At 42.2% G+C, this 21,227-nt stretch overlaps 1 protein-coding gene across 1 annotated transcript; it reads left to right on the top strand.

The window, feature by feature from the left end:
• Positions 1–1,858: 1,858 nt before the first annotated feature.
• LOC134394660 (ATP-dependent DNA helicase Q5-like) lies at positions 1,859–20,773 on the top strand. Its single transcript, XM_063120292.1, has 11 exons — positions 1,859–2,230; positions 3,007–3,043; positions 7,344–7,402; positions 8,649–8,722; positions 9,968–10,061; positions 11,591–11,731; positions 13,104–13,717; positions 14,580–14,655; positions 17,550–17,801; positions 18,576–18,648; positions 19,245–20,773. The coding sequence occupies exons 1-11, from the start codon at positions 2,099–2,101 to the stop codon at positions 19,343–19,345; spliced, it is 1,653 nt and encodes a 550-aa protein (XP_062976362.1). The 5' UTR covers positions 1,859–2,098; the 3' UTR covers positions 19,346–20,773.
• Positions 20,774–21,227: the final 454 nt, after the last annotated feature.

Below are 21,227 nucleotides of genomic sequence, written 5' to 3'. Positions count from 1 at the left end.
GAGTTTGCTAAGCTGACTATGGCAGAAGCTGTAGCGAATGTAGCAAGTTCGATTGACAACTCCAAGGATTTTTCCTCTTTGCTCCCCTATTGTAGCCTCACTTGTTAAGATCATAAGAAGAGCCCTGCTGGATCAGACCAAGGGTCCATCTAGTCCAGCATTCTGTTCACACAGTGGCTGACCGGCTGCCTGTGGGAAACCCACAAACAGGATATGAGTTCAACAGCACCCTCTGGCTTTTATTCCCCACCAGCTAGTTTACAAAGACATTCCACCTCTGACACTGGTGGTAGCATATAATCAGGTGAAAAGAAGGGAGGAAACAAGTTCTCAGGTTGCAAAGGATTTATTGATACAAAGCCCAACGCGTTTTGGCCTGTGTCTTTTTAAAGGCCTTCTTCAGGGGGTTGTCAGAAGAAGTCCGCAGATTTTCCTCTAACACTGGGCTGTGTCATCTGACACTCACTGGCGGCTGCCTTTTTTCTAAGCTAAACCATCCCAAACGTAACCTTTCCTCATGAAGTTGCTCCAGCCCCTTGATTATTTTAGTTGCCCTTTTCTGCTTGTTGCTTCTGACTACTATTTTCCTCGTACTTGAGGACAAAAGTCCTGGCTACCCCCATCACACACACACTTGAAAGCACAGCCCCTTCATGAATTAACTATACCGCAAAGTATAGTTGTGTAAAGACCTGCTGGTTGGTGCTGCACTTGGAGATCAAAAGGACCAACGGAAAATAGGCTAAAAAGAAAATGCTGGGTTCAAATTGTGGCATAAATTATTTTGTGTGGTTGATATATTGATGCAGCCGTCTTGAGTTAATAAATCGTAAAATTGGCCTTCAAGGGTGTTTTGAGTTGTGTGTCTACCCCCACCCACAATCACAAACAGTTGCAGGCAGGTACAACAGCTGGCGGCGGCAGCGCTCCTTTTCAAGGCTGGAAAATTGTTCTGCTTACTTTGCACCCAGTTATTTAATGGAAGGGAGGAGCCCCAAGAAGAGGAACGGGGGGGGGGGGGGGACTGCACATGCCTCAGGTAGCAAGGCACTGCCTTCCCTTGCTCCAAGTGCCTCAGGCATGCATCACTTTCCCTATTGTCTCTAATTATCCCCCAGAAGATGCTCACAACAGCATGATTGTTTTCTCAGAAAAGCCCGTCTAGTGACCAGTAAGAAAACGACTTGTGATTTCAATGTGAAGGTTAAACATGTTTTCAACACCACTCTTCCTTGGAAACAATGAGCTGTAAAAATGCTTAACATCGGCTGGATTGTGCCCTTATTCTGGTCCTTGTCCTGTATTTTGTTCTACTTCAAAACCAAATGTTAGAATACGTTTCATCAATTCTTTCACTTCCCAGTTAAGCAAAATAGTTTGCAGTATATGTTGTTATTATTTATATAGCGCCATCAAGTTTTCATGCTGCTGTACAGAACAAAATAAAACAAAATACAAAACACCCTGCCATATGGCTTACATTCTAAAAAAAATGTTATACCTTTTTAGTACCCCTTGTTCATTGCATACTATTAACATTTTTAATTCTTATAAAACAAACAAAAATACCAGTCATTTAGTTCATGTTAGTAATTTTTCTATTCTACTTGACTTTGATATCCTGCAAAAGCTTGTCTATAAATCTACTCCTTATGCAAGTTTGTTTTAAAGGAAAGTGCTCATTATAAGTAAGTGAGAGCTCCTGAACTTACGAATTACTGTTGTTATTTAACATGTACATTTCTGATACTGACAGTTCATATGCACACAGATACTTGGACTTAGTGACAGGAATATATTACTGTTGCTTATGAGGAAATAAAGGACTTTAAATTTAACTTCAGACTGTACTGTGAGATGTGGCAGTCCTAGTTTCCAAGGAAGTCTGGCTGTGGATCTGGGCCCAGTCTTCTGACATACTGGCCCTGTTCAGAAAACACCTTAAACTACGGCTTTAACCACGGTGAGTAAGACTTTTTGCCTTATTCATCATGGTTAAAGCTGTGGTTTAAGGTGTCTTCTGAAAAGGGCCACCATGATCTAGTTACTAGATTAGGACTCCTTGATAAGATTTGAAGTCATTTTACATGAGTTTCCTATGCAGTTTCCAACTTTTTCTGGGCTATTGTTCAGATATGATGAAGACGGTGGGAGTGTGACTGAAGCTAACGAAGACAATCAGAAAAAAGAATGGAACAACTTCTATAAGAAACAAATGAATTTGCGCAAGGTAAGTGTGCAGGAGGCAAAGGCTCTCTCCACAAATAGGAAGTATGTTTGGGTAGATAGGTAGTGCAATCTTATATGTGTCTACTTAGATGAAATACCCACTAGGTTCAATGGGACTTCCAGGTAAGTGTGTATCAGATTGCAGCCCAAGTATAAGTAAAAATGATGTGAGCCATTATGTCTGTATCATGTAATCATGCTTATATGCGGAAAACCGTTCAGTCCCTAAAGGACACCTTGTGCATGTTGTCTGCTCTTGAGCTGGGACCTTACTCTGGTTCTTTTCTGTTAGTGGGATACATTTTTTTTCTCACTTTCTACAATACTTGACCACCAGATGCTCAGTGAGGGGAGTATTGAGGGTTTCACCATTGTTCCATGTGACTAGAATATTGTTCGCTTAGTCATCTTCTGAAAACAGAAACCATCTGTATAGATCAGGAAATGTGGGATGAAGGTAGATGACTTTCCTTGGATTCTGATGTTCACACAGAAAAAGCGAGATCTAGGGAGAAATTACTGTAATTGCCAGTTACTTTGAAGGATCCTTATAAGACTTCATTGGTAGTTCTAACCCTATTTAGCAAAGAATTAGCCAGCTTTGGCTTAGAATAAAAACTGTTAAATAAACATAGGAGATTTAATTGGTCTTTTAGGTAAAAGTCTCAGGCTCTACCTTAAAGCTGGCATATGGTATATATTGTGTTTCCTCTAGTCCTCTAACATATGTTGTTCCTGATGTATATATCTGATTTTTCTCCCTTTGACTTCACTCAGGGAAAAGAACCTGCAAAAGACAACTTTGTCCCTCCAGGTAAATTTCAGCATTATTCCATAGCTCAGAATGTTTTTAGAAAGTTTGCAATATTCCTTTTGAGGAATCCACAGTAACTATGGGCAAGATCCTGAGGGGCTGGCCACACATGTAAGGCCTTTGTTGGATCCTGCTCTAAAAGTTACCATTCATACAGTATTGATTGCTTAGGCCATTGAGGTGTTTTCGTTGCAGCATGTCCAATGGATGCTAGAAAATTGTTCTCCTGTATCTTCTGAAAGACATTCAGGTTAGCCTCTCCCTCTGACTGCTGGCCTGGGTCCAATCCAAACAATTCTGCCCTGGGGAGAGGCTGCGTTGCCTTCCTAGACCAGCGCTGCCTACTGTCAGTTATACTCACTGAGCTCTTGGGAGTTCAGCAATTTAGTTCTTTTTAGTTTTCAAATTTCTTTGTCCATTTTTCTTTTTGCTCCTTTCCTTTCCTTTCCCTTCCCTCAACTTTTGGATTGGGCTCAATTGAAGGGAGCATCCTTGGGTGCTGCAGTGATTTTTTGTATGAGGAAAGGCATCCCCACACCCACTACCTATCATTGTGTGTTGCCTGAGTGAACATTGGGAGTTGTGCCACCCTACCTGGGCAGGTAGATCCCTAGCTCACAGCACTGCAAGTTTGAGGCAGGCCCCAAGCTCTCCCTATCCATGATGAAGCCAGGCTGTTGAGCTTTGCCCTCTGCTTTGGTGTGGGGTGCGCCTGAACTCTTGGAACCCTGCCCTTGTTCTCCAAGGCCAGGTATTAGCTGGGTTGTTTGGCCTTCTCCATTTTGGCATGAAAAACGCTCCGACTGTGGCTGCCCAGCTCTAGCTCTCCCTACCCAGGATGCAGCTGGGCTATTGAGCGTTGCTCTCTCCTTTGGTGCGAGGTGCACCTGGAAGCTTGGAGGCCTGCCATTGCTCTCCCTAACCAGATAGTAGTTGGGCTTTTGGGCCTTCTTTTCATTTTGCTGTGAAAAGTGCTTTGACTGTTGCTGCTCCTCCCTCGCTCTCCCCACCTGGAATGAAGCAGGACCATTGGGCAAAGGGCACCAGAAAGAGCAGCGACCCTTGCCTGCCTGTCATGGATTGGCAATGCAGGTTGTGCTCCATCCCCTCCCCCCACACCTGAGTCCCAGGCGGGGCTAGTTTGAGCAGTGGGAGCAACAGAAGCCACAGGGGAGTGAGAGGAGACAGCGGCTTCACTACCTTGCAGTGATTGATATTTATTTATTTTTATTTTATTTATTTAAGGATTTTTATGCCGCCATTCAGCCAAAAAAGGCTCTCACGGCGGCTTACAAAAGTATTTCTTGACAGTCCCTGCCCACAGGCTTACAATCTAAAAGACATGACACAAAAGGAAAGGGGATTGGGAGGGAGGAGGAGGAGGGGGGAAAGGAAAGCAAATTCAGGCACTACAATCTTAATTGCAAAGTTCAGCAGTTACAGTTGACAGCAGGAGGGAGGGGGCCCTCAGCTGGAGCTGGACCCAGGCACGGTGGAGAGGTGCCTGGCTGCTGCTTCCTCCCTCACTGGTGGCCTCTGCAGAGACAGTTGGTAGCAGGAGGGAGGGGGCTCTCAGCTGGAGCTGGGCCCAGGCACGGTGGAATGGTGCCTGGCTGCTGCTTCCTCCCTCACTGATGGCCTCTGCAGAGACATAGATAGACCCACTGAAGAGCCCAGCAGAGGCGGGTCTATCTGGGGCCCTCCCCTATTCTTCCTAATGGGGCCTAAACTTGAGTGACAATCAGGCCCACCCCTGATTTCTTGCTTTAGTCAAACAGATAGTGGCACAAGAAATTAAGGGCACAGTTTCACACCTAGAGGAAACTGTCCAGTTTAGGAGTGCAGAAGACCTATAAGGGGGGAAAAGAAAAGGGGCTTCACCGTGTTCCAGGGGAAGATTGGGCCACAAAGAGCAAATAGGGATGCTGGATTCTTGCAGCTCCTCCGATTCTCCCTCCTCCAAATCTTATCAGTCAGTCCAATTTAGACGGGGCTGTACCTCAATATATTAAGAGGTTCTCAGAAACAGGAAGGGCAGCAAACTCTCCAGTACTTATTTCTGAGATGGCTTTTATACCTCCTCCTCCCTCAGAAACAAGGAGAGGTGAGCTTTCTGTTGTGGAAACTAAACAGTTCCAGAGTTTTCTGTGGAGAGTTTTAGGCACATGCCCTCTCAGAAACAGGAGGGACTGTGGGCTATCAGGGTATAAGAAAAGGGAGTTCTCTCCTAGCTGAGGACTTTCCCACCTTTATTCTCTGAATCCACTTAAAGAGGAGGAGCACTTCTGCTGCTTCTCTCTCCCAAGCTCTGAGGGGCTAGGGTGGGGGGAGTTTCCATGGGTAACAGCAGAAGAGCCTGTTGGCTTCTTAAGATGGCTACAGTTTCAAAATATGAATTCCTCATGACACTCTGAGGAGTTCAAGAGTTCCCCTGGAGGACGGTTTGATAGCTACATTCTGGTGCCAAAACTCTGAATCAAACTCAGTCTCAGCCGTTAATCCTTCTACCAGGATTTCAAGTCTGGCCTAAGAAATCCCTGGAACTTGCACCTTAGCTGAACCTACTCTTTAAGGTTTAGGCAAGTTAGCTAAGGCTTCTGTCTGTAGTGGTAGATAACAAGATACATCCTCTTGATCTATTACAGCCACTTGCAAGTTGGCCACCTGGTCTTCCTTGCTCACCTTTGCTATGCATTATAAAATTGACATCTGCCAACATCTTGCTGGCAGATGTTGTCTTTGGCAAGGGGGTTCTGCAGAGAGTGCATGTACACTTACTGTTTATCCACCCAGGGAGGGACTGCTTTGGTACATCTTGAATGTCTTGGAATGCCCTCCAAAAGATCCATGAGAAACACATACAGGATAATTCTTACTGTGAATTACTGTTTTCTGTATCTTCTGGAGGGCATTACGCCCACCCTGGTAAATCATTGTATCTGCAGTTTCCTGATAGGCTTCTGCCTCCATGTGGGGATGGTAGATAAAGTCTCTTACATCCGTTTATTCCTTTTGCTTTTGTGTAGTGCATTTCATTTTAATGAGAATATAGTTTGTGCCTTTGCACTTGTTTTTTGGTTTTCTTTGTTCTGTTACTTTATTCTCCTAGTTTGTAGGTCAACGTTGAGGGGGCTATTGGATTTTTTAGTCTAGTCTGGGAAGGCAAGGTAGCTTCTCCCAGAGGAGAGGATGGTTTGGATTTGTGTCTCCCTGTTGAACCACTGGTAGGGGCAAACCCGAATGTCTTGGAATGCCCTCCAGAGGGTACAGAAAACAGGAATTCACAGTAAGAAATTTCCCTTTCACAACCTGTATGTTAAGCCAAAGAGCCCAGGATTCCATGAACTGAAGTCCAAAAAGATCCTGGTCTAATATGGTTTATTGCTGAGAAAATTGGATTTAAACCCAACTATGGAAACACAGTCACTAGGATAGGTCAATATGTGTCTGCCTCTGTTTCCTATTTCACAAATTTATTCAGTTCCAAGTACTATGCTGGAAATCCATCATAAACCCAATGATTGAATATTTATTAATAATTACATTTGCATATCAATTGTATGAGTTTGGGGTACATCTCATTATGTATTATAGGTTTCTTTTACCTTAATGATCACTTTCTCCCAAACTTGCAGTTTCTCTGTAAAAGATAGTATCCTTGATTTTATGACTCACATGACACTTAATTTTCAGGAGTAAGTTTCTAGCATCTGGAGAAACAGGATTTGTTTGGTTTTTACTCTGCCTTTCCTCTAGTTGGTATTCCAGGTGGCTTTCATACTGGTAAAAACTCAAGAATAAAATACAGAAACAAATTTAAAACTAAAATGCATGGAAAACAGCAGATAAAAATAGCAAGTAAAATTATAACTGCCAAGTACTTGGGAAAAAAGAGATTTCACTTGGTGCCTAAAAGATAGCAGAGTAGTAAGAAGCATTAGGTAAATTGGACTTTTCCCACCCACAGCAGTGCATACGCACACACACACACACACACGCACTATAATCCACCCCATGAAATATGGGGAAATTGCACTTGTCCTTGTAGGTTTCAGTGGGAAGGTGATGATTGGGAAATGCTATGAGCCCTCCATCTGGAAGTACCTTGATTTCCAGTCCTATTTTGTTTATGTCAGAAAGGAGGGTTAGAAATTTAAGGATGGATTAGGGGTAGTGGCAAAAAATATATATCTTACTACCTTGGAATCTTGTATAGTTTAAACATATCCACCATCTAATGCAAGTAAGGCATTGTGTCAGAAAACATGGAGTCTGACAGTATATCTGTCCCTCATGGTAGATGCTGATTGTCCTTTGAAGGATGCAGCCAGCAGGAAAATAGCCAGAATCACAGTGAAGGTAAGAAGAGGCTGTGAATTTTGCCAGAGAGGTTAATTTAATCAAAGCTACTTTTCTGTTGCCAGCTGACTAGGTCATGATGTTCAAAGTGTGGAATAACTAGCAAGAAAATAGCACAGATGAAAATGGGCTGGAGGAATAAAAAAGGGGTGGGGAATCTTTTCCTATGAAAGGTCAGTAACCTGTTGGGCCACATCTGATCTTGGGTGGAGACACCCCTTCCCCACCTCCTCTTCCTACCAGCCCCTTTTTTTCTTCCCTCTCCACAGCCAGTGCCAGTCCCAATGGTGTGCAGCTGTCACCACTTCCAAGAAATTATCAACAAGATATTCAGTTGTGGGCCATGGGTTCCTCACCACTGGAATAATTTTTTTGCATTAACGAAAGGGATAGCATCAAAGCTATATGAAAAAAAAAATAGTATAGGAGCATGAGCAGGGTATGCTATCCAGTTTCAGTTGCCACATTTTAGAAATACCAATAAATTGGAGAGGATGCAGAGAAAAGAGCAAATATGATAAAGCAGTTCAAACCCCAACTCGTGTGCATTTAGCCTTGAGAGAAGGAGGAAGGCTTAGATACTGTATATCAGCTATGTTAAATAACTTTAAAGGGTTTTTAGAGCAGCAGATTTGAATGTTCATGTGACTATCTGCATTGTGATCAGATGGAAATGTCCCCTCTCTCAATTCCAAGCCTGAAGAGGCAATGGAACCCTTCACCTCAACTTTCCATCTCACGTGCAGTCTAGTTTGCTCTATATTTGAATGCTGGCCTCTATTATGAGGTACAATTCATACCACACATTTTCACTGGTAGCTACAAAAATGTGCCATTTTCACATGGTTTTTACTAGTCAGTTGGCTTGGACTGTGTATGTGCCAATTATTAGCTTTCTGGGTGATGTAGAAGTTTAGTACTGTAGCTCTTTAGGGGAGCAGTTCTTTCCCTTCTCCTGTTTCCACAGAGAGGCTTCCTTTCAAAGTTTGAATAATGACTGTGCCTTGGATATTGAACCTTCCCAGATGGCCTTTCCAGATTCTTTATCCATTTTTGGAACATAGAAAGTTGCCTTTTACTGAGTCAGTCGATTGGTCCATCTAGCCAGAATTGTCAACACTGACTGGCAGCTGCTCTGTAGTCAAGCAATGGGTAATTAGCTCTACATACCCAGAACTGCAGGTAAGAAGATGCTTCCCTTTCCTTTTAATCTGAAATGGGCTTCCATCTGTTCTCTTGATTTTAGGCTAGAGAACACTGCCTGAAGATGCTGGAAGAAGCACTGAGCAGCAACCAGCAAGCAGTACCAGAGAAAGATGGGTAGGAGGTTGTAATCCAGTTTGGGGGAAGGACTCCCTTAGGTTTCAATAGAGCCTTTTTTTTCTCTGCTTCACCAATGCAAGCAATGGGTGCATAAGCAAGTCATACAAGAGACCATTGCATACCATATAAGAGATCTTCATGTGCTCCCTTCGTGTGCTATGAGAAGTACATACGCAAGTATGCCATTCCCTGCAATGGCCCCTTTTGTTGTCCATGTGCATGCCCATGCACTCGGAGTCATGATGGTAGGAAACAGGAAAACAGGGCTCCTGCACATGTAGGCACTGCACCAACACTGGATTCAGACGTATACTTTACCCTAATGTTAAATACCACCACTATATCAGCCAAATGTATTGTGGTCTGAAATGCTTCCTCTGTCACTATTAATACAAATATGTCAACAGCAATATCTATCATTTTAACATCCCATATTTTCTTTTAGTATTATTATAGGAGCAGGAGAACCATCATATCTTCTTTTAGGGTGTTTTTTTTTAAAAAAAAAGATTTTTGTACCATTTTTGTTCTGTATTTCTATTTTCGTTTTAAAGCTGCCCTGGGAAAGTTATTTTGAAAGGGAAGCTATAAATAGCATAAATAAAATAAGCATGCCATCACCATATTTTGAGCTATGGAAAAACTGATTATAACCTGTAGCTCAGAACCTACAGCAAATTGCCTAGTTCAAGCTAAATGTCACACTTCAAGTTAAAATCCAAAATTATTAGGCTCTTGGATTTGACAATACTGGCTCCCCAGTACTCGTATTGGAGCCAAAATATATATTTGTGGAGTCATTCCTGCATTGCTTGTAAACTTCTTTTTCGTACAAGAATGTGATTCACAGTATATATGTTTAAAAATTGAATCCCCCTACAGGCCTGGTCTTCCTCTGATCCAAAGGCTATAATTCTCCTTTGTCCCCACCAGAGGGTAGTAATATACTGCAGAAATAGCAGTATTCAGAAACTAGACAGAAGTCCTTCTGAAGTACCTGTGCAATTGACTAGAAATATTCCAGAGAAAAAACATGTCCTTTGGCCCTTGTCTTCCGTCCTGCCTTCCATTCACAGAAAAATGTTAGCCATGGTTGTTGCATCCAATACGTCTGCATCTAGATTTTAATATTGGCAACCTGATTCCATAGTAACCACCCTTACGGGAAAGTGTTGAATACTCCTCTGTCATTAAAGAAATGCATCTAGGTACAGTTAATCAAATTGTGGGTGTGTTTTTCAGCCCAGATCCTCTAACATGTGCTGTGGAAATGGAATACGAGGCTTTCCAGACCAGTAAGATGGCAAATCTGTACAAGGCAACTGTTCTAAAGAAGGTAGGAAACAGCTGGAGGTTCTAAGGAACAAAGTGGGCTTGGGTTCTTCTTCCTGATGCCTTGACTATTTAAAATATGTGATTCCGCAAAGGAAAGTGGCTGCATATTTTCTGTGTTTGTCTAATGCAGAAGCACTGCTTATTCCATTCCTCCTCCTTGTCTTCTGTGTTAAAAGACTGCCTGCCTGTATGGATCTTTAATTTCTGTGGGCTAGAACTCAACTTAAGTAAGAATCAGGTGACTACTTTGAAGTCACTTCCAGCAGGTTTTAGACAGTGACAAAGTCTCTTTTCCCTTCTAAAGCGCAGTTGTTTTAAAAAGTTTCTGCCGCCTCCAAGTAATCAAATGTTGTCAGGCGAGCAATCCAAGGGATTCATGGCCTAACGTGGTATTTTTTAAAAGTAGTATGGTTGAGGTGCTGATAGGGTCAGTGTCAAGAATAAAGGGTGGACTGGTGATATTGTGGGACCTTCCAGGTGAATAAATCCAGACTAAGAGTGGCTTTGTGTATTAGGAAGTTGTGCATCATTCCACCAGCCAAAATGTACTGCCACTTGTGCATTCATTTGTCAGTGCTTCTCTGATATGCACATTTCACCCTGTACATGGAAGTACAAGTACCTCAAGCAAGGATAGTCAGTTTTTGAGCAAGTTCCCTTTAGATATTGTGGAGAAATGTCACCAACCAAATGTTGAAATTACCATGTATTCAGCTGCCATCCCTTCTGTATAATGTCCCAAACCACTTTTCAGTGCAGATTAATATAGGTGGTTTGGGAATCCGAAGGACCTCTACCTTCTGCCTACTTCAACCTACTGTAAGACTGGAGGCTCTTATCTCGGTGTCCCACCATCAGAGGTTAGGTGAGGGGTCCAGACAATGGACCTTTTCAGTGGTCTCTCCCAGTTATGGAATGCTTTTCCAAGGGCTGCTTGCCTGGCACATAGATTGTTAAGGTTTATGTATCAGGCCAAAATGTTCCCATTTGCCCCAGTCATTGTATCTATTTGTATCTATTTTTAATATTAAAAATTTATATACCACCTTATCTGTTAAAAAACCATCAAGGTGTACAACAATTTAAAACAATTGTAGCTGCTGTCTTACAGATTTTACGCTGTTCGGCTGTTTTGTGTTTTTAATTTAAAAGTGGATACAAGTTTTTGAATGAATATTAGGAAAACGGTTCTCATCAATGTGCTTTGACAGAATAGTGGGGCAGAATCCATCCCTTTTCAAGGGAAGAAAGGAACTAGGTGGGCAAGTAAGAGGTGAGCAGCTGAACTATCTAAAGCAAAGAACAACGACCCTATTTGAAGTTAATCCAAGCGAGATTGTTATGAAAATGTGCTCTAATAATCAGGGGTGGTGATAATTCTTTATTAATTAATTAATGTGGAAAATAAGAGTATAATTCTGAACAAATATTTACATGGAGCTGCTATTTGTGCTGATTTTGTTGCAAAAAATGTGGTGTGAAAGACATGGAGCCTTCAGGACATCTTCCCTCCCCCTTTTCTACGTAAAGGTAGCAGAAATTAATAAAGCTTCCAAAGACGGGGAACTCTATTCCACCCTTGCCTTGGGAGTCCAGGGCAGTTCCAAGATGAAAGCTGAACCAACTGCACCAGTCGAGGATGAGTTCTTCCAAGCATCCAAAGTGAATACGGTAAGTACAGGCAGACACTATTTGAACATTAAATAGTGATTTCTAATGGTTTATAATCAAGAACTTGCAGCAACAACCTTTGTCCTGGTGCCTGTGAGATTTCATTCCTGTAATTCCTTCTTACATGGGCTCTTATTAGTTCCTCTTTTTCTTTCCCCCTATTGCTATTAATGCTTTTCATACAAGAAAAACATGACATGTGAAGTGGCTCTCAGTTATATCAAACCTATGTTTGCATGGATGATGATGTTGATGATGATATTTATTTATATCCTGCCTTTTCCCCAGCGCTGGGACTCAAGGTGGTTTACAAGATTAAAACATGTACAATTAAAAATATATATATAAATTTACAAAAGATAAAATGGAATTAACCCTACAGTAAAGTTATAGACATTAAAAAACAACAACACAGTACCAGATTTTTAAAAAATCCAATACATTAATACGGGTCCAGAGTAGTTCCAAAAGCCTGCTGGAACAAAAAAAGTTTTTGCCTGCCTCCGAAAGTGTAGCACAGAGGGAGCCAGCCTAGCTTCCCTGGGAAGGGAGTTCTGGAGCCTTAGATGAGCCACCAAGAAAGCCCTCTCCCATGTACTCATCAGGCGTGCTTGGGATGTTGGTGGGGCTGAGAGAAAGGCCTCCCCCAGAACATATGGGAGAATAAGGTCTTTCAGATAACTTGGACCCGAGCCATATAGGTGATAGCCAGCATTTTGAATTGTGCCCGGAAACAGACCTGAAGCCAGTGGAGCTGTTGTAACAGGGGAGTTGTTGTAACAGGCGACCACAGCTTTTACTGTCCCATAACCAGGTCTAAAGCCAGATTGAAATTGATCTAGATAATCCATCTCATCCAGGAATCCCTGCAGTTGGGAGGCCACCGCATACTCCAATACATTGCTCCAAAATTGAATATTGGAGACTGGCTGCTAATTATCTAATACGGTGGGATTCAAGGAGGGCTTTTCCAATGTGGGTCTTACCACTGCCTCCTTCAAGCAAGTTGGCACCCTGCCTTGGTGAAGGAAGGCATTGACCACTCCACTTACCCACTCATCCAGTCCCCCTCTGGTTGCTTTTATAAGCCAGGAAGGGCAAGGATTTAGTACACACGTGGTGGCTCTCAGCTCTCCAAGGATCCTGTCCACATCATCGGGCTGTACAAATTGAAAAGTATCCAATAATACTGGACAAGCAGGTGCCAGAGTTATATCCACTGGGTCTGTATCAACTATAGCATCCATGTTAGAGCGGATCCAAGGGATTTTGTCTGCAAGATACCTTGGATCCGCTTTGGTGTCAAGTTTCAAAGAGTAAGATGGCAGGCAAAACTGGAGTCTTAGTCATCTCTCATCTCTTTCTAATGTAGTTCAAACCCAAGAGGGTAGGCATTGGATTTCGAAAGACATCGGGGGTATTCCAGTCTGCTTCAGAAATTCTGGCTGCCAAAGAAGAAGATGTAGTTAATCCTGTGAAGGAGATTAGTCCAAACTGGAAGGGAGACTGTAGTGATGACCCTGAACCTGTGAACATTGATAACACACTTGAGAACACGGTGAAAGTGACCAAAGACCCTGAGAAGAAGGGACAGCACAGCACTTCCAATGCTATAGCCTCCTTGGAAGTTAGTCCCACCAAAAAGGGCAAAGCTACTAAGACACAGCTGCTGATGGCAGAAGCAGCTAAGAAAGAATCTCAGAACATTGTCAAATTCTTCTCCATCCCTAAAGCAGAATCTAAGGCCTTGGCTGCAGAGTGTGGTGTCGCAGAAGAGGAAAGCAGTTATCTTAGCGAACTACCTCAGTTCCTGCATGAGGAGAAAGCAGGGTCTTGGGAAACTGAAATTGTCTCCAAAGAAGAAATAGTTAGCTTATCCCAGATAAAAGAGCAGGGATCCGAGAAAACAGAAGGAGGTCTGGATTTGCAAAGTCATAGCTCAGGAATAAAATCTTCATGTTCCGGATCAGCCACTGGAAAACCAAGGTAAGAGCTATTGTCCTATCCTCCCTTTGGTAAAAGGCTTGGGGGGAGCATATAGTCTGTTGAAGAACGAAGGAAGAATTCATAAGCGCTCATCTACTGACACATCCAGTGACTCATAAGAACATAAGAAGAGCCATGCTGGAGCAGACCGACACACTGTTCCCCCAGTCGCCAACCAGATACCTATGGCCCATAATCAGGACAGGAGGGAAAGAGCACCGTCCTGCTTATGATTCCCAGCCATTGGTGTTCAGACACAGTGATGTGGGGGTTGCAAATTTTGGAACATTTTTCCGAAATAGATTTTTTCCCCCAGAAGCTTTTCCCATGCTTAATTTTTCGTGGAAAATTTTCCATTCCTAATGATCTGTAACATGGAATTTGCCTTTTTCACAGGATCCACACACTGAGTTTACCTTTTCATTGTGCTAACCTCCACAACCTCAAGCTCCCTTTCATAATCAGTCATTGCCAACGGAGGTTCCTATGTGAAATTAAGATTTTTGGCCCAATGTGCATCACTTTACACTTGCTTACACTGAATGGCATTTGCCATTTTTATGTCCATTCCTCCAGTTTAGAGAGCTTTTTGGAGCCCTTCAGTGTCCCTTTTTGGAGCTCTTATTGGAGTTTTGATCACAAAAGGTGCCTCTACTTTCCTTTTTTCTCCCAATACCACAGCATAACCCATTCAATAGAGCCCCTCAACCCTCTGGGTAAGCATTTTCATAAGGGCTGCCATGTGGAGGAGGGGGCAAGAAAGTGTGCTTCCACCAGCCCAGTTGCATTATGGTTAAATCTGGATCCAGCCGAATGGATTTCAGCCATGTACAAAATATCTGATTATTATTCTCCCCAACAGCAATAAATCTTTGGTTGAAGACGAAATGGCAAACAGTTGTGGAAACCATAATGGAAAGAGACCGGGGTCAGCTGAGGTGAGAGATGGTTGTTATTATTAAAATCCCCTTTAGTGCATCCCTTCTCTCTCACATGCAAACATATCTGGGATATTTGTACAACACATTTTGCAGGAGCAAACTAGAGGGGAGCTTTTACAGTCACTAGAATAGGACAAAGATGGTGACTGGAATATGAGTGTAGGATTGACATCACTGGAGTATCAGGCAAAGTCAGCTCTGGCATATACAAAGCAAATTCCATGAGGGTAGCTATGTTAGTTTGTTGTTGGAGGATAACCGTGATTTGTTGTTTGGTTAACACTCTGGCTTGTTTCTCTGGGTTTGAACGTCAAGGAGCACAACTGTGGAATGGGGCATTCCTGGGTTGTTTACAAAAGCAGAAGCAAAGGTGAAGTGCTGAGCAGTGAGGAGGCAGTATGCTTGCTCACTCTTGCCCCCACCAATAGTTGAAATAACCTACTATGGGTTATTATGTACAGTCAGGACCAATGAGTGCTCAACGTGATTTACAATAAATCATAAACCCAATAAAATGCAAAACTTAAACAGACCTGATAAAATTTAAAAAAACCATAAAAAGGGAAACTTCTAAAATCAAAGAGCAGCCTTATTTAGTAAAAGCTTGGTGGCAGAATATAGTTTTCACCAGCCATCTAAAGTTCAGTAGCAAGTAATGTTACCATTGTCTGTATTTACAGGGGCACTGCCATGTTCCTGTAGTTAAGGATCATCAGTAGAAAACATGTTCTATCATTCTAAACAAGTAATTGGCGGGGAAGGGTCATTCTAACATCCATAAAATCATTTTTTCCACCAATCTCCCTGAATCTAATTGCACCAGGTTGGGGAAGGGCTGCTCTAAACAAAAACAAAAAAAGAGAGGTAGGTGGCCCTAACTTGTTTGTCATCAGTTTTCCACAACCCCACAGTCACCTCTGCATATCATAATCTCCATCCTGTCCTCATGGTTTATCTGCTTTGGGAGAATGAGAATTAACTCCCAATTTCCATGCTTTTTGGTTGAAAAGTGTAGAGCCTTAACGTTGTTTTGTAAACCGTGGGGGTTTTGTTTAATGAATTACTATTTTTAGTGTATGATTTGTTTCCATTGATCCTCTTTGCCTACAAACTTACCTATTTGCCCTGTGTTAATAGCAGAAGGACATTGTTGGCAGCTGATGATATATATTGCATTGGAAGATGTGGAGGTGAATGAGACCTTGATGGCATGGCTGCTTTTGTGACAGTGTGACAACACACTGTGACAACAAACAGTGACAGTGTTATTTGAGCAGCTAAAGGGTCAGTGTTGCCACCAGAGTTTGTAGTGATGGTTAATTCTTCCGTCTGTATAACTGTTTAATCCATTGCTATTGGCCTCAGGTTGTGAGGAGGGGGGGTTGTCCGTAAACACAGGTAAACCTTTCACACGAGTCTTGTGGGAAGGAAGAATAATTTTCCAGGATGGGCTATAGATTCTTGATATGCTTGAGAAGCTTTAGTTGAGATCTGTTCCTCACATGAGTGTAGTTTTAAGAATGCCTGATCGAAGTCCTGCTGATGGGCTAGAGCACATGCATTTATATTCCTTGTTCAAAGGGCTAGAGCAGTTATATGGTTAGGGTCTAGAGACAGTGGATTCTGTGGTATACTTTAGATGGTGGGAAAAAGCATGTAGGTATGTATAGCAGTCAGTTGGTTTTCAGTCTAAGGTGTTGCACTGTTTGGACCAGAAAGGGAAACTACTCCATAGAATGATCTAGGCTTAGAAATAATCACATAATGTCTACAAGGATGACTTAAATCCAATATATTAGTGGTTTGCAAAGGAAATAATAATAAAAGTCATTTCTAAAATGGCTTAGTCAAGTTTTTCAATAGGTGACTGATGAAAAAGTCAGACCCCATGATTTTGATAATTAACAAATTCTCTAACAATTTCTGCAACAGAGATTTTCTAGCTCCTGAGAGTCAATCAGATGCTAGTAATCATTGACATTCTTGCAGAACGTTTCAAGTATCTCCTTTCTTTGCCCAGATAATGAAGATGTCATTGATGTGTCTCACAAAGAGGAGAGGCACTTGGCTAGATCCGGAGCAGACCCTGCAAGATTGCCTTTGAACGCTTTCTCATGTCCCTCTCCATATAGTTTGAGCCCAAAGCTGTAGTGTAGTGTAGTGACCACTTAAGCCTTATACTTTTAATAATTTGGGTCCCGCTATCCCCCTTCTTGTTACTTACAAAGCTCTACCCTAGGGAAACGGCTCATAGCCTCAGAATGCTTTCCCATTACAAAGGATATACTAGTGAGGTATTCCCAAGACAAGTTAATCACAGAGGACATTTTTTTTAAAAAAAAATTTCCAAGCCATTCTTTTGTGTGGTATTGGGATTCCCAATAAATGTTCCAGGAACCTTCCATTATAAGCAGGTGGATATGCAGATAACTATGTGAACTGTGGTTATTCTGGTGGCCACACTATGATGATGAGCCAGTTATAAGAGCGTACCACCTCCCAGCCCAGTTTTTGAGTGTTTTGAGCTATGCCATCCTGTTTGCTCCTTTCACCTGTGCTATTGGGCTGTTATGCTTGTACATATGCCCAGCACACATGCATAAGCTTCTTGTATTGAGTAATAAGTAGCTATTGCTAGGGGTCAGTGAGACAACCCTCTAGACTCTTTCCTTTGAAGATGTATAGAGTTTGGAGAAGAACGTTTTCTTTTTCTTGACATTAGGAAGGCACAAACAAATAGAAACTGAGAATCTCTGGTTCACAAAATTTTCAGTGGGCCTGTGCTACAGAACAGATTGGCACACAGAATGCATGACCCAGCTCTTCAGGAAGTCTGATTAGCTTTAGCCACATGGCGTTTCATTCTTGTTCCTCTGTTGTTCTCTCTCAAGGACCTGGAGAGCCCTGGTGAAAAAAGGCTACGGATGATGGCTAAGTCTCCTATCTCGTGGCAGTCGGATGGGGATACTGGTGGGCTAGCAAAAAAGAAAGTCACTTTCGATCCAAACTTGTCACAGGTTGATAAAGAAGGAACAACCAAAAGCATCCAGCCAACGACAAAGGCATTATCACTTAAGGAAACAGCAGATATTGTTGTAAAATACTTAACCCCTTTCTATAAAAGTGGCAAATTTGCGTCCAAGGTGGGTTATGAGCTACATTTTTTTCATTTGAAATGGAGGCTAGAAATACTGTTATCTATCAGATTAAAAGGACAGCAGGAAAATACCATTTTCACAGTATTGGCCAATGCTTTGGGCCCCTTGTAGGGTGAGGGGGGCCATGGATGGAAAGGACGAAGTATACTGCCCTTCCCCATAGCTGTACTCCAGTGAACAGTGTATGTTACATCCTCATTCACTTAAGTAATAAGCATGCTTGTCAATATTTCTTCCTCATCGGGAATCTCATGTATACACCAGCCTCTGTTCCCTTGTCACTTTCGGACTGCTTACAGAAGAGGAAAACATTACTAGATATTTGGGCTCTAACCTGGTCTCCCCTGTTGGTCTGTTCTTTTGAAGTCATTTATCGGCAGAGATGCATTTGATGCAAAGCGATATTACTCCAGCTGTCCTGATCAGTTGCCCAATATTTGCCTTTTTAGCAAGCAGCTATCTTGCTGTTGGATCCCAAAGTAACTAGTTTGAGAGTGATAGTGAGCTGCATGGTATTCCACAGAGGCCTCCTTGGTTTGGCTGCAAGAGCTAGACGAGCAGTATCAGAATAACATACTGGTGGGAGAATAAAACACTTACTCCTTGTTCATTTTCATTTAAAATTTACCACTCCTCACATAGTGGTTTCTTTAAATCTAGGCATTATTATAGTACAGATAACATGTTACACAACAATCACATGTTGGTAAGGGATAGAATTCCAGTGTGTTCATTCTACTTTTCCCCCCTAACTGGCAGGATCTGTTTAAGGGGTTTGCCCGGCATCTCTCTCACTTGTTGGCTGCAGACAAGACTCCTCTCCGCAAGACTGGTGAGTTGTTAGGTGATGGGTGGGGAGGAGTGTCCTCTGACACTTGGTATGAGATCTGTCTAGAACAAAATCTATTGACAAGTACAAAGCCCTGGTTCTCAGCTCTTGAGGTGAGGGTTAAAAGTTTCTAGTACTTGTGATTGAAACAAATGTTTGACCACAAATATATGTGGTGTCTATAAGATGTAGAAATTGGAAGAGTTGTGTGAAAAGTTTTCATCAGTCAGAGACCAGTTTCTCCATCTCTTTCTGCCCCACTTCATGGTTCTCATTCTTTAGTTGATACGCTGTGGTAGCATAGTATCTCCTTAGTGCTCCAGTTTTCAGCGCTGCCATGTTCTCTTCTCCCAAACTCCCATGTTTTGCAAACAGCATTTGCCACTGGGAAGTTTTCAGTGTTCGAAGCATTTGTGCAAATATGCGTGATTAACATTTGTAACAAGAGAAGTAATTTGTATGTGTGTGTGGTGGGCAGTGGTGTTAGTGTAGATGCTTCTCCTGGTACCTTTGGGACCAGGTTAAATGACACTGTTAGCTGTAGGGATAAGCCTAGTTGTATACTATTGCCTTGTGTACTGTTTTTTGTTTGTTTGCAGTGAAAGAAGAAGCACAGAGACTGATCAAGATATTTTTCAAAACCCGGGGCAAATGTGAAAATGAGGCAGACTGGCAGGAACTAACCAGCTTGGAAACATGACACATGTAATGCACCAGTTCTCTCTGCTTCTGTGGTTGCTGGACCCACTTCCCTAGAGGCTTCACTGTAGCTGTGCTTTGTGACAATATAATGGGAGTTCTGGGTGGGGCTCAGCAGAGAACAAGCCTGGGAAAAATGCCTTTGGTGATTTCATCTGCACAACAGACTTTCTCTGTCTTGAGACAATGCTCTCACAGCCCTGTTAGATGTCATATGATGGCAATCCTCTTTGCTTCTTTTAGCAAATACAAAGAGACTGGAACTATTGGGCTAGGAATCCTTTTGTTACTGAAGATTCTCCCATCCCACCCCAATCTTTTAATATGGATTTTACCAGCACCATCTTTAAATAGCAGAAATATACCTGGGTTACTCAGGGTCACTGTGCTGTGGGAGCAAGTTTATATAGGGTACAGTTACTTTGGAGAAAACTGTTTAGTTTGACATTGGGAGACTGGAAGAGTTGTTTTAGCCAGGTCCCTTTTTGATTTTTGTTGTTTTAAGATGTTGTCATTTTCCTTTTATTCTGTAAAGTGTCCTCTTGCACTAGAATAAAAATGTAAGCCCCTACACTCCGCAACAAGAATGAGAAGTGTTGGCAGGGACAGCGCTCTGACAGAATCTTCTCCCTGTTGGTAATACAGTGTAGATTAAAGTATATTAAGGGCATAACTAAAGATAGCATTAACACGAGTATAACAGCATCCAGGTAACTATCCTTTAAAACAAAAAAGCTGCTTTGGTAGGAGGTGATTTGGCTTAATGCACTATGGGGGAGGGTTGTTGGTGCTTGACCCTACCCCTGCCTGCTGCTTTATTGCTCCAAATTGCCACTCCAACTACTCTGCCCGGGCATGAGATTTCAAATGCATGTTTGCTGGCATCCATCCTCTGCCTGTGGCCATCAGGTTTGTTATTTGGAATTTATTTTTAAGGAGAAAATGGTGTTAATTTTTTCTTTCTTCTGCTTCTCCATGGCTGGATGGCATGTCCTTATTTATAGGAGCAGGAATCATCAGACCCTTTCATTTATAAATGCCATTAGCTAACCCAACATGTTTAGCTAGGAGTTTTACCTTTCTGTGAAATCTCAGGAATAAATATAGGCCATGGGCTAATACCCACTCACCACTCCAAAGATTCTGTTGTCAGTTTCCAATGTATATATTCCCTTTTTGTGCACCAAATAGCTGTGTCTAAATGGTGATATTTAAAGAGGCAAGGGCACCTCTGTCTGATCTATTTGCATGAACAACTGCAGTTGCAAATGGGAAGGCCTAATATTAAGGAAAATTGCCATTGCAGTGTTGTTATACTTTATGTAATAGTGTATTACTTTGCATTACATTGCATTTCTGTGTGCATATGGAATAAGCCCAAATGATCTGAGCCCTTACATATGTTATTGACATATGATTTCAGTGGGTTCTTGTACATTTTGATGTATGGCAGTAGCTATGGCCTGGCAATGGCCCTTACCATTTGCACCTGCACAAAACATGGGTGTGGTTATGTTTTTAGCTGTATATGTAAGATATTCTACAATCGCACCTTGAAAACATGGGAAGCAGCCGCTTGTATTAGCTACAGTATTATCCATTGAGGTGCCACTCTTCCAATAGTACGGAGGTGAGTGTGCTATGCAAAGTCCTTGGTGTGGAGGTGGACTTCTGTGCCTGCAAATACCTGCAGGAATTAATGGTGAGATTGCTGCAAATAACTAAATTCATCTAGAGGAGCTGATGATGCTGTTTTCCCTGGGCGTTTGGCATGTAGATTTATCCTGAAGTGGCTTCTTTCTATATCAAGCAACTTTGGCAGGAAAGGGTGAAACTAGCTGCCAAGTAACTTTTGCTTTGGGGGCAAGTGACTTAGACTTGCC

The sequence above is a fragment of the Elgaria multicarinata genome, chromosome 3 (assembly GCF_023053635.1).
Source record: "Elgaria multicarinata webbii isolate HBS135686 ecotype San Diego chromosome 3, rElgMul1.1.pri, whole genome shotgun sequence".
In the NCBI taxonomy this organism is placed as follows: domain Eukaryota; kingdom Metazoa; phylum Chordata; class Lepidosauria; order Squamata; family Anguidae; genus Elgaria; species Elgaria multicarinata.
The sequence above is the reverse complement of the archived record's forward strand: the minus strand, read 5'-3'. Positions and strand labels throughout refer to the sequence as shown.